General features: G+C 45.3%; 1 protein-coding gene across 1 annotated transcript; it reads right to left on the reverse strand.

Moving 5' to 3' along the window:
- Positions 1-1,450: 1,450 nt before the first annotated feature.
- SLC33A1 (solute carrier family 33 member 1) lies at positions 1,451-13,220 on the reverse strand. Its single transcript, XM_026855260.1, has 6 exons — positions 12,645-13,220; positions 8,508-8,698; positions 7,667-7,851; positions 6,611-6,728; positions 5,545-5,760; positions 1,451-3,836 (listed from the first exon to the last, which is right to left on the reverse strand). Exons 1-6 carry the CDS (start codon positions 12,955-12,957, stop codon positions 3,669-3,671), a joined length of 1,191 nt encoding a protein of 396 aa, XP_026711061.1. The 5' UTR covers positions 12,958-13,220; the 3' UTR covers positions 1,451-3,668.
- Positions 13,221-13,226: the final 6 nt, after the last annotated feature.

A 13,226-nucleotide genomic window follows, 5' to 3' on the forward strand; every position in this document is an offset into this window, starting at 1 on the left:
CCCTCGCGAGGTTTCGCCGCCGGGCCCGCGTTTGTGTTTAAAGCGAGCGGGGGAGCCCCGAGCCCCGCACACCCCCGCGCCGGGCGCTGCACGCAGAGAACAAAACCACCGGGGCAGTGCGGTGCTCAGCCTTGCTGTTGATTCCTCTCCCTTAATTCAAAGCTACCGACCAGTCGCCGTTCATTGCCAAAGGGCTCAAGCCACCCCCTGCCCTCAGCCGAATCGCACCTGGAGGGTTTTCCCGTGCTGCAAGAACATCATCGGGCAGCGATCTCAAACTGGAGTGAGGGTTCCACTGATCTTCCCCTTCAGCCCAGTGCCGGGTCCCTGCCTGCCCAGGCTGCGATCACAGCGGAACGGTCACGACTCAGGATTTCAGGGAAAGGCCGGGTTTAGTTAGGATTTATAATCCAAGGCAACAAAACCCGTACTTGTATCAAAACTTTTTATCTAAGGTTCAGACTAAACCAACTCTTCAATTACTGGCTATGAGGTAAATTGGAGAAGTTAGTATTACCCCTGCAATTTTTTTTTCATAACAAGCAGTTGAGTTGTTAACGTACTGAGAACATTTTAAGTAATTAATACAGAAATAGTGCAAAATCTTGTTTTCAGCAGAACTGTAACCTGTAGCCAAATAATTTGGATGCTGACTCTGCTGCAGTTTGTATGTTGGGTGAAACATTAAATGAATAGCAGCACCTCACTGGAGGGGCCGAGTCAGATTATCGCTGCCTCCAAAACCTCAGTGGCTCCGTCCCCGCTGCGGGGAGGTGCTCTGCCTTCCTGCCGTGGGCTCCCCGGGTTCAGGGACTGAACTCCCCAATCTCCCTTATTTTATCAGATCAAAAATCACCTGAACGCCCGGAAGGCAACAGCAGCGTTACAGAAGGCGGAGAACCGCTGACGAGGGGCACGGGCAGACTCCGGGGTGGGTACGGAGGAGGCGGCGGTGTGGAGCCAGAGCCCGCAACCCTGCCCCGCACTCCGGTCAGAACTCACACATCCTTTTTTTAATTTTTTTTCCCTGGGTGCTGGGATTACGGGATTGAGGTTTGGAGTACGGGTAGGTGTTTAGGAAACAGCAAGTTACGCCACTGGTGAGTGTGGGTGCCAATGACCTTTAGGGGGGAGCTGTCCTCCACCTCTCCTCCGTGTCCAACCCTTCCCTTGCCCCGGGACCCCACTCACCTCACAATGAGCAATGATCCTGCTCAGGAATTTAAACCAGAACAAACCCTTTACCTACAAAAATCCCATTTCTGCCATTTCCCTTCCACTAGAGATAACACACACCTGATGCACCAGGCCCACACAGGGATCTACAGCAGTACCTGGTACCACCCACCTCCTCCAGCTCCCATTTCAGTAAGACTCCCAAGGAAAGTTTTTAAACATTTTTTAAAAAGATGTTTAAATACAATAATTATAATCTTAAAAAAAAAAATCACTTTAAGATAGGCTTGGGAGGAAAAAAAAGTAGGAAGACCAAAAGTTTACTGGGTCATTTCATCAACCTGCTAATCAACATTTCTGACTTGTGTTACAAAATAGCAACACAGATTAAAAAAAAAAAAATCTAACCCAGCAGTTGTTTCTCTAGTGTGAAAGAGGAGATAGTTAATATAGGCCACATTTCATATCTATTCCCATGGATTTGGAGTTTATGTCTAATTTGGATGTTGTCATACAGATAAGCAATCCTCCACCCGTCTTTATTAAGATCAAGTTTCACTGGCACCTTCAGAAATAGTGAAACAACACTGAAAGGTAAAAAGCCAACTCTGAAACACCTGTGGATTTCATTTCCCATTTCCTGAAAGTCAGAAAAAATAAAAAAAATATCTCTGAGTCCAGACACGATGCAATTAAAGGAAGTGGCTCGTTGTTCCAGTAAAGACAGGGAACTGAAGGGGCTGCAGAGTGAGTCGGGGGGGATCTGAGATGCACCCACCTCTGACTACAGACCAGTGAGACATCCTTTTAGTGCATATGCAGAGGTGACACTGTAAGATTTTTAGTTTGGGCAGTAAACCCAACGTGGTTTCATTTAGCCTGACTGATTCTGCTGCACTCGAAACAACTGGAGAGAAGGTGCTGGGGGGGAGAGCACAGCCCCCAGCCGGGGAGAGCTCGGGGGGCGGCTGCGGAGGAGGGAGAGGGGAAGGGACAGAGGAGCAGGAGTCAGTCCCCAGGGAAGCATCTGGTCACGCTGTCCTCGTCCGGACGCCTTCAGACTCCTCGTGCCACGCAGATGCTTTGTGCACACCCTCCGTGGCCCCTCCAAATCTCAGCACTCAGTTACTTTTTTCCTGAAACAGAGAGCAACAAAAGATCCACAAGCCCCTCCGGAGTTTAGAACCCCAAACTCAGGGTGCAGAACTTAAATATTGACAAGGCAAGAACCACAGAATGGAAAAAGAAATCATGTACCTTTCAAAGGTATTTTTAATAGTTTTTTGATAATGATGTACCGTATACATCCAACAACGTCCAAGTGCCCTCTCTCGGCGCACGCTGTGCTGGCTGGACACCACTAAGGCACTCAGGAGGGAAGTCATTTTTAATAAATGCAACGGGAATGTTTCCACTACACAGCATCAGTAATAAATTTCTGTAGCAGCTCTACCACAGGATGTAGCTCGTTTGATTTCTGTGACAGCAAGTCGTACAGCAACTCGCTGGGAATTTGGCAAGTTTGTCACCACCGAATCACTCCCAAAGGCCCCAGTCGCCTTCTCTTACCCCTAGCTGGGGAAAGTCACATTTTTCCCACTGAGGTTTGAATTTTAGCGACCAAGAGGAACCAACACTATCAGTTCATTCTCTCAGAGCACCAACCCCTTCCAAAGGCCTGCGTGCCTGCCCGCTGAAGCCCACCTGCTGTGTGCTAGCCACCACACTAGCCAGGTTGCCTCTTCAGGACTTGGGGTGTGGAGTATTGTGCGTTACTCAAGTCCTACCTTACAACATTTTTCATCAAGAAAAGTACCTTGAATGTAAATCAAAATGCTTTGAAACAGCAGAAATAAATTAAACAAAGGTAATTTGTTTATAAAAATATTTTCTTATAAATCTTTAAAGCTTATAAAAGCCAGAAAATACAGTTAAAAGAAACTCTGAAACATCTCATCCTTTGAAGTGTGGTTACAGTTCAGAAAGCAAGAAGGAACAAAGCCCACAGACATCTTACGTTTCTCTTCCCACAAGGAATTCCACAGTACAACACACTTAACCTACAAGTCAAAAGGCCTCTGACACCCTTCTCCGGGTCACCTCCCCACGTCAGATCATTTCTGTTTGAAAAGAAAGAGCTGGAGCTTGGCTGGCCATGCTGCTGTTTGGGCAGACATGGCACCAGCAGCTCTTCCATAGCTCCTGTATGGAAATTCAGACGGGGGTTACACCAGCAGCCATAACTCTGAAGCTAGAGCTGGGGATACGAATGGAGTACATAGGTGCTAGTTTTTAACAATTACTTTCTGAACTTAGGTTTTCATCTTGGGAGGGCAAGTGGTATCACATACAAACATACCACTGTCTCAGCCACCCTTGTTTTCAGTGTTGTGGCATTTAAAAATACTTATTTTCCTGTTTATTGATTATGGGATATGTCTCTGTAATAAAACTAAAACAACCTTGCTAGTCCATCCAGTGTTTAAACTGCATCAATTGGTCCTCTTGCACTTCCAGGAAGACTGTCCTTCCTCCTGCAGCTTTTTAAGTTTTGGCCCAAGTAGGAACCACCAGCCAAATCCCAGAATGACGCAGACGACAGATTCCACGTAGTAACCATCCAGGGTAGTCACACAGGAACCGCCAGCTTTTGTGCAGAGCTGAAACCCAGAAGCAGAAGCTGATGCATTAAGTATTCTCTGGGAGATGCAGAAACACAAACTTTTAGAAATTAGGCATTAGATATCCACTGTTTTTTACTTGCTCTTGGTTATGACTAAATATAGTTGTTTACTCTCCCTTGTTTTGTATGGAGTTAGTAAGAGAGGCTTTCAAGCTTACCGTCAGTACCAAAAGCAACAAAACCATTAAAAAACATTAGGGAAATGGAACATATCGGCCCAAGGGGCAAACTCTAGAAAAAAGAAACTGTCCAGCTGTCTCACACTGGCCTGGAGGTGCAATCACTGTTCTTAATCCCATGAAGACAGACTTTATTTTTTTCTTAGCCATCCAAACTGCTTCTTTAGGAATGATAATTTAATCTTTAGGAACTAGGAATTGCATCTCACCACACAGAATCTGCAAACAGACAGTACAAAATGCCGCATATTTCTGGGAAGAACAGGCCCAGGATGTTTTTTAATTGCAGAACTGGAAGTCAAAACCTCTGGCATTTAAAGGGTAAGTGTAAAGGCCACAATGGTTTCTGCTGTTGTTCAGCTTCCAATACTGCTCTAACCCCAAAATAGATCAATACTCCGCGCTGAGGTTCTGGCAGCATTTTCATTATTCTGAGACACGTCAAAATCAGATTAGGAATAAGAAGGGAGTGGCGGTGGAATGTTACCAATGGGGAGGGTGTGAAAAAAGATCAGAGGAGTGAGGTTAAAGGAGGAAGGGCTGAAGTTCAGTAGAGGCCCAGGCACAGGGAACCTAATTAGTGGCAAACCAAGGAGAGACAGACTGAAAAGCACACGCTGCAGAAGCAGCTTCCCCTCTGCAACCAGGAAAAACTGCAATTCCAGTTCAGACAAGTCATGTTTGACTCCCGGAATACTTTGTTTATTTAGAGAACCTCCACATCCCAAAGAGTCCTGGCATTTAGAAGTGAAATAAATCTCAGTCATGAGTAAGGAAAAAAGAAAAACCCAAGAAAAACCCCTCGAACATTTCCAGCCTTCCAAGCAGTAGCGTTAAAACTTCCAATTTGCTCATGAGGAGGCGAATTTGAAACTCTGCTTTGCAGGCAGTTTCGCATCCTGCTGTCTGATCTGTGCACAGCACGGTCTTTGTTCTCCTCCCCAGGGCTCCCCAGGACCGGGAAGGCAGCCAGTCCCACCGCGGCTTCACACGGGAAGTGGAGATCAAAGCCTGAGAGCCAGTAACGTCACAGGAGAAGGTATCAAGGTATCCGGATAGGAAGCCTCCAGAAAAACAGAAGGAACAAAAAACCTACCACAAAACTTCGGGGGCTTGGGGGACAGCCAGCCTGCCAAGAACAGAGTGCCTAATCCCACCACTGAATTTAGCAAGGTTTACCCTCAAAAATATAACTACAGCCTCCTTGTACCACAGAGAATGGGGCACCAACCTAGTGCTTCCACCACTGGCTTTTCATCCCAGCCCAGAAAGAAATGGACAACTACTCTGCAACCACAAATCTTTGTTAGGATGTTAGTTATTAAGAGTGTACAGATAAAAACAGACTTGATTTTATCACAGGAAAATTAGCTCGATCAATGGGAGGTTTTAAGCATAAGCCACGCACTACAAAGATTTTCAAAGGCAAAAAAAAAAACCAACCTAAGGGAAGCAATTTCATCGAGAAATAATTGAACAGAGGCCTCGACAGCCTCCAAAACTTACTTCTGCAGCGACTGTAGTTGCACAGGTCTGTTCCCGGGCCCCCGCGCACTCTTTCACCGTGAGCGGGTCCACAAGCCAGAGTGCCACGGTGGAAGGCCAGTTCCCTCCCAGATTTGACACCGTGTTCAGGAGCGTCATGTAGGTCCCTCCAATCAGCGGATCGCTGACTTTGGCGTTGAAAGCCATTATTGCAACATACATGCTATACAGCGTGATCTACAGAAGAGGGGGGAAAGCCCACAGGACAGTAAGGTCTCCCCACTTACAGACACCAACAGCTGAAAACCCTGACATAAAACTGTTCTAAAAGATTGTCTGAAGGTAGCAACATTGAAAAATAATCCCAACAGCTTATAATTGCACAAGAAAGAAAAGTACTTCTGCAGTCTGATTCTCTGCTAACACCAAGAAGTAGCCTTGCCACTTGGCTCATGTCATGCTGGGATGGAGCCAGCCTCACATGCACAGGAATGATGTGGGTTATCAGACTGAAGTGTAATAAGGGCAGCTAAAATAGCACATAAAAAGAACACTTTTGCATTTAAAATCAACTCTCAAGGCGCTGCAGACATTTTAGTTCTGATCCAAAGCTTTGTAGCAGGCACTTGGTTTCCAGGCCTTTGGATCAGATTCATTGTTACGTTCCTCCAAAATATTTTTTTTAAGACCAGGATCACCTCATTTTATAGATCTGCACAATAAGCACAATCATCATCATGCCTATGAAACTCAGGCAGAATGGAGGGATTTCTCCAACTCCACCATGCTTCTGAGCTCCTGGGTTTGGGGAACAAAACAAAAAACAATCTAGGAAATAAAAGAAGGTCTGGTCAACTAAAAGTAACTCCACAAAAGATGTTCAGTGGAGCACGTGGAAGAGGGAGAAATGATACTGGCAAAAGTATCAGAAGTAAATACAGCCCTAGAGAACACAGGTCAGGCTTAGAGGAATTCTAGTATAACTTTGGAGAAGAGCAGATAGTGGCATTTATAGTCTCCTGCTGGTTGACAGGGAAATCCCCCCCGTCCCCGTGCCCCTGCCCTTCCCACACACAGCATACGTTACCTGGTGTAAACCATAACTCAACAATACTACAACATAGTAGTAGACAGGAAATCCTCCTTCGTGTTTCACTTGAGGAGTCCACCACACCAAAAAAGCAAATTCCAGACCAAGTAGTAGTCTGGAGGAGTGAGAAAGAGAATTTGTAATTCAAGTAATTCTTCCCAAGTGTTTCCTTCATACAAAGCAACTATCGACTGTTTATACATACAGAATACATTAAAATAGTTTCTATCTAAATAGTTACAACTATTTCTATCTTAGAATTAGATATTTAATATTTGATGAGCACTGAAATCGTGAACATTTTATACCTAAACAATTCTGTCTTCCATATAAACACAGTTCACTGCCAGATGTCCTATCCTAGCTTTCTCCCTTGCCCCTTCACACAGAAATTTATTTTTACAGAAAGCAACACTCCAGATATCCAACCAAATTCAGATGGAGCAAGATTTACTTCTTTTTTTTTCTGAAAACATACATAGTTTTATAAGAATATGTTAAAGTAGCAGCTACATGTTACAGACATGTTGCTTGATTTACTGAGTAACAGCATGAGGTACTTTGTTGGATTCGTTGGCTTTACAATTCCATAAGCAAACTCCTATATGAAGGACTGAACGCAGAAACGAGATGTCTCCCGGTCTGCACCAGCCTGCCTCTGCTTCTTTCACTCTCCATCCCCTCAGCAAAGCACTCGAGCAGCAGATGTACCCAACGGCCCGTCAGGGGAAGCGCAGGGAACGTCACACACGCAGTGCCAGGCCTGGTCAGAGCGACCCCTCAGTAAGGAACCATCCACACGGCGTAAGAGCAGGAGAGCACTGCCCTAATGCTGCTGAACATGCTGCTAAAAACCACCTCACGCTCTGCTTTCTTCCGTGTGATACCACGTGAACTACCTTCAAGCACCGAGACGCAGAGAATTCAACTCACTTGAGAATTCTGACCTACTTTCTTGTATCTGGAGGTCAGAGAGTTACACAAGAAACCCTACACTTGATCTGAGCATCCAAATTGCTACGCTTCTATAAAATGAGATTTGTCTGGTTTTACCTGAAGGGCATAGCTTTGTAAAACGTGTTCAGTGGCTTGGGGCCTGCTGTGTATTTGCTGATAATCAGCGGCAGTATTATCTGTAAAGGAACCATCGGAACTGCCAGCAGAGCTAAGTGCTCTTTCGGGACTCCCTCTTCCACCAGTTTGAGTCCTGTCACTGCATCTGCTGCTGAAAATCCAACCTGCAATAGGAATTCAACAAAATAAACTGAAGAAAGCAGTGAGTTTGCCTAGAAATCCAGTTTACTCAGTATTAAGTACATTGAGAAGTGTGATAGAGTACAAGTCACTTCTGTCTCTGATTTGATTTCCAGGTAAGTTCTTTGACACACTGACACCCCCTTATTGCCATCAGCCCCCAAGCTGTACCAAGAACATTGAACGTAGCAATGACATTCATGCCCCTGCCTTCACTGCTGTTGGTGTCCACAGTGGCCTCTGTGGCCAACAAGCCACAGAAACCTAGTTTGTACAGAGCTGCAGGTTCCGAGAGTAGTATTTAGGTTAAATTAAACATTTTCCATCCTTTTAACTGCAGACTACACAAACAGCCCGACTGTTTAGAAATGTTTAAAGCCAAATTGCTACAATACTAGACTGCAATCAAACTTCTTTAATGCTTGTACGAACACTCCAAAAAGCTCAAACAAATGTTTTTTGTTGTACAACCCTGCTTAGCGTGATGATACAAGCAATTGTTTCAAATTTCATGTGAAAATTCAGAACTCTGATCAAAACCACTAGCAAAACTAAGAAATAAGTTACATCACCAGGACTCGGCAGCCTTTCAGACACTGGTATCACCAGCATCTAACAATTCATACATGTATTTACTTACTTTTGCTGTGAGAATCAAGAGACAGAAAGTAAGAACTGCCGGCATCTTGATTATTGAAAATAGCAGCCTGTATGTATCCGTGATGCCTTTAGTTTCCTCTTTTGTTGGAGTTAGTTCCTTGTTTTCCTTCTTCAAAAGGGCAACCAGTGTAGTGGTAATTAAAAAGACAGCTCCCCAGAAAAACAGAAAATCTAGAGGGGAAAAAAAAATAAAATAAAAAAATCCTTCTAGCAGCCATCATCAACACTTCATTAACATTTCACCGAGTAGCTAAAATGCAATTATTTTGCAAAAATATAAACCCAACAATCAAAAAATTGAATAAAAACATCACTCATTGACCCTCCTAAAAACAAGCAACAAAAGGAAACCAAACACACAGCTACCTCCAGGCACTGACACTGCTCCTCCTCACCCCTCACTCTATAACCACATGTTTGCGCCAGGTCTGAGACAGAAGAGCAGCAGCAAACCAGGCCCCTTCCCTGGTGTTCACCGTGTGTTATTATCACAGTGAGCATGTTGGAGGAGAAACAGAAAAGAAAATGAAAGTTTTGAAAGATTACACATACAACCGCTAAAAGCTGATAGAGGAAAAACCACATTTAACATTACAAGACAGGGAAAAAACTTCAGAGGAAGAAGTTATTGGCAACTCTGCAGATGATTTACTGGATGTAACCATTCTGTGCCTCAATTCTCTACTCCCTGCACAACATCTATCTACTGCCTGAAGGAAACAAAGATTTGAGTGTAAAGATGCCCCGATGAAAGTTCTTACAGTTGTAAAGAGCCACTCAAATATGTCTGGTTTAAGTGAATATTGTACTATAAGCAGATTTAATATTTGCTAAATCGTGGATTTGAAGGCAGCGATAGTAAAAACACCCCAGTATTTTACGACAAGTACTTTTTGAGTTAGTGAATGGATTAATCTAAGATAATCCTATCCTCTACCTTTATGAAAGAGGCAAGAAAGAACCCAGTAGCATGCAGAGGGTAAGGCAGAAGTAGCCTTTTATCTTCCTGGTCACGAGCAACTCCAGAAGCCTCACGGTGACTTGAAAGTAAGCAGCGAGGGCTGGTGAAAGGGCAAAGACAGTGCAAAGGTTTAGTCAATTATTAGCTGCTTCTTAGGCACAGGAAGAGAACAAGCACAACAAACATGGACGAAAACGTGGAAAGACTCCTTTAGATATATCCTACCACCCTCAGTGTAAAGGAAAAAAGGCATTTCAAACCATTTTCTGCTGCTTCCATAGCAGCTACTTTCCCCTTTTCTAAAGTAAAGAAGATCTTGTAACCAATGCTGTCAGATTGCTCTCCCCTCTGTTAAAAAAAGGTACCCTGAACATATATTTTTTTTAATTAAAAGATGAATTTTCAGAGAGCCAAGCTATCACAGCTACTGTCTACAAAAGACATTCAGGAGTGGTACTCTAATAATAGCACCGAGCGTTATCACTGCAGCGAGAGCCCTACAGTGCTAGGACGGGAACAGAAATAGCTCCGAGCATCATCGCGTGAATACTCTTGATCGAGTCGCCCCTGAGCAGCTACAGTGCAGCAGCACAACGGCTGGATTAGCAACAAAACAACGACAAAAAGCCCTATTACATAATAGTGCAGATTTAAAAAAAAAATGGTTTGGGGGTTGTAGGCAGTTTACACAGAAATACTGTATTTGAAAGGAAGTGTATCTTGAAGTCCACTCACTAGCTGCAAGCAAAAGAACTTTAAAATTGTAGCTCACACAAGGAATTTCTAACACAAAGTTTCCAGTGCCACTGCTGCTGGCTCCCCCCATCCTTATTTTATCTCTGCCTCTACACTGTTCCTAACAAAATAAACGACTGTGCTGGGGCAAAGCAAACTTTTGAACTAGATCAGGGCCTGACCAGGCTGGAAAATAACCCCACCAAGGTGTGCAGGGGTACAGGCGTTCCATCACAATAGCTTTTGGTAACTGTACAGCTACACATCTCCTCCCAGGAACAAGGGTGCTCCAGTCACTGACCCAGGTCAGTCTGGGCTGCCACGCAGGGCAACTCCTTCCTGCACTTGTGCTTCACCTCTCTTCCTTCATGCTGGAACAAGAATCAACAAACCCAGCCAGTAAGCTTCTCCCCCCCCAAATGACTTGAGCAGCAGTGTGCTAAACTCATATACACGCTAGCACAACCAATAAGCCCAGTGAAATGTATTTCTCATTTTCTTCTCTAGAACTTTAGCCTGAAAAACATAACACAGCATTTTCTTTGATGAATGGTTTCACATTTGTTCCTGTTATTTCCCAAAGTTAATGAGAAAGACAAATGCTGCTGCTCCTCGACAACTTGAAGCTGACCTGGGATCATGAAGCTCTGACTTGGTCTTTCACTTGCATTGGCACGCAGCCTACAATGAAAGTGTTCAGAGATCTGAACTGACAGAAAACTATTCACCTTTTCAAACTGTAAAGTTTTCTGCTGCTTTAACTGCCCGAACTGGCTCATCATGAGCCCCGTTACAACCAGCACTAGGACCAGAGAGCCACCCTCCTCGTTTCAGTGAGCGGGGTTACAGTGCTGCTGCTCTGCAGCTGCTGCGGGAGAAACGTGGACACAGCAAATTGTGGCGCACAGTCACATCAACAAGGGAAAAAGAAAATTTCTAGCAGCCAGTTTTACCACCCAAAACAACATATCCTGCAACTACAGTGTCAGAATTACTTGCTTTTCTTACTCCACCCAGATTAGTATTCCAGGACAAGTTAAACAGGTTGCAGTGGTGTGTTTTGGTTTGGGGATATATATTTTGTGTTTTTTCCAAAGACAGGACTCCTGTAATAGTAACAAATCCATTTATACAAACAGTACTGAGAAAAAAACAAAACAACAAAAAACCTGGACAGTAGAGATAAGTATAGACAAACCAACTCTGAACTATGATACACCAGTGACTTGCCAGTTGCATCAGCAGTAAAAGACGTTAGTGTGCGGCTGCAGCAAGAGGGAAGGGATGAACTGCAGGGCAAGGGAAAACAAAGGACAGCAGTAAAGCAGCGGGGTTACTCTGAGGCTATGCTTGCTGACATATAAACCAGACACAAGGTTATCAACAGGAAGGAAAGAGGAAGACTAGTTAGCAATCATGATAGCTGCACAGACAAAATTAAGTACAGCAGTCTTGGAAACCGAGAGCTGGATTTATCGATAAAACAGGTACAGGACAGAAAGCAAAAACTAGCTTTTATAAAACAGTTGAATTCAGTTTTGCCATACCTTTTCTCTTACATGATACAGGCAGAGCAATCAGTGTAAGAGAGGGAAAAGAAATTAAAACCGTGAGGATTTACCCTTCTTTGGTAGCCATGGTCACCTGGAGACTGCAACCAGAAGTGGTGCCAGTTTTTCCTGTCCTCCCAATAAACTGAGCTGGCTAAAAACCTTGCAACCAAATCATGTGTGTTTCAAGCAACTTCGAGGTAATACGCCTAACATCAACCACCACATGTAACCTTTCTGAAAAAAAAATCCCAACACCCACCAAACAGCAGACATCCCTACACTAACAGCTAGTTATGGTTGGATTAGCAGACTCCATTTAATGCAATAAAGCAAACAGAAAGCAGCCCCTTAGTTTACTAAAATAAGACCTTTCTTCGGAAATTGGCTACGCAGTCAACCCTAAACACTAGTCTTTTGTACTTCTGTGAACAATACCATCTTGGAAGAGCCAATTTTTTTAAAATTTCCTCTCTCCTTCCTCCCAAGAGATGTTCTTAAAAGGCCTCATTAAAACGAGGAAAAGCTTTTGATATGTTTGGGGTTTTTTAAACAATAATTTATCCCACAGTCATTAAACTGGGGTGGGAGAAAAACGCTCTCTAAAGTGCTTAGGTCAGCCAAGATAATGACAAGGCAGGTTTCCCACACCCTCAGGCCCAGAGGAGCCTGCAAGTCCAGGGCACGTAGCAGTGGACTCCGCCAGCCTCCGGCCAGGCTGTGCTTTCTCATGGGCCGGGGACAACATAAAGCTGCTCGGTTCACCGTGCCAAACCACCGCTGCTCTGAACAGAGCTTTGGTCCAGGCTCCGGGAAGAAGCATCCCCATCCCAGCATCAGCACGCACAGGCCGGCCGCAGCCAGGCAGTACCTGAGAGGGTAACAATCCCTCGGGGCTGGGGCTGGAATCGCAGGTACTTGTTGCAGAAGGAGGCCGACTCGAGGGCCAGAAAGAGAACGTTGCCCAGAAAGTAGCCGGCCGTCTGGCCCACGGAGTTGCAGGTGGAGGCGTAGCCCACGTTCTCCCTGGACAGCATGGTGAGGGCCCAGCCGTCCACCGCAATGTCCTGCGTTGCCGCCAGGAACTCGAAGAGGAAGAAAGTCACAGTGAGGGCCACCACGTCGGGGCCCCGGCCCTCCCCGTCGCCCAGCAGCACGTCCACCTGGGTGGACATGTAGATCATGAAGAGCCCCAGGACGTACTGCGTGGGCACCAGCCAGGACTTGCGGCGGCCGAAACCCCGCAGGTAGACGGCGTCCACCAAGGGGGCCCAGAGCAGCTTGAGGCTGAAGGGCCAGAAGACGAAGCTGAAGAAGGCCTGGTCGGTGTAGCTGGCGCTCTTGCTCTGCAGGATGAGGGGGACGCTGCCCGCCAGCCCCAGCGGGATGCCCTGCAGCACGTACAGCACCAGCAGCAGCAGGATACTGCCCAGCTCCGCCCGGCACCCCCGCG

The sequence above is a fragment of the Athene cunicularia genome, assembly GCF_003259725.1.
Source record: "Athene cunicularia isolate RWA chromosome 9 unlocalized genomic scaffold, athCun1 chr9_part1, whole genome shotgun sequence".
NCBI classification, from domain to species: Eukaryota; Metazoa; Chordata; class Aves; order Strigiformes; family Strigidae; genus Athene; species Athene cunicularia.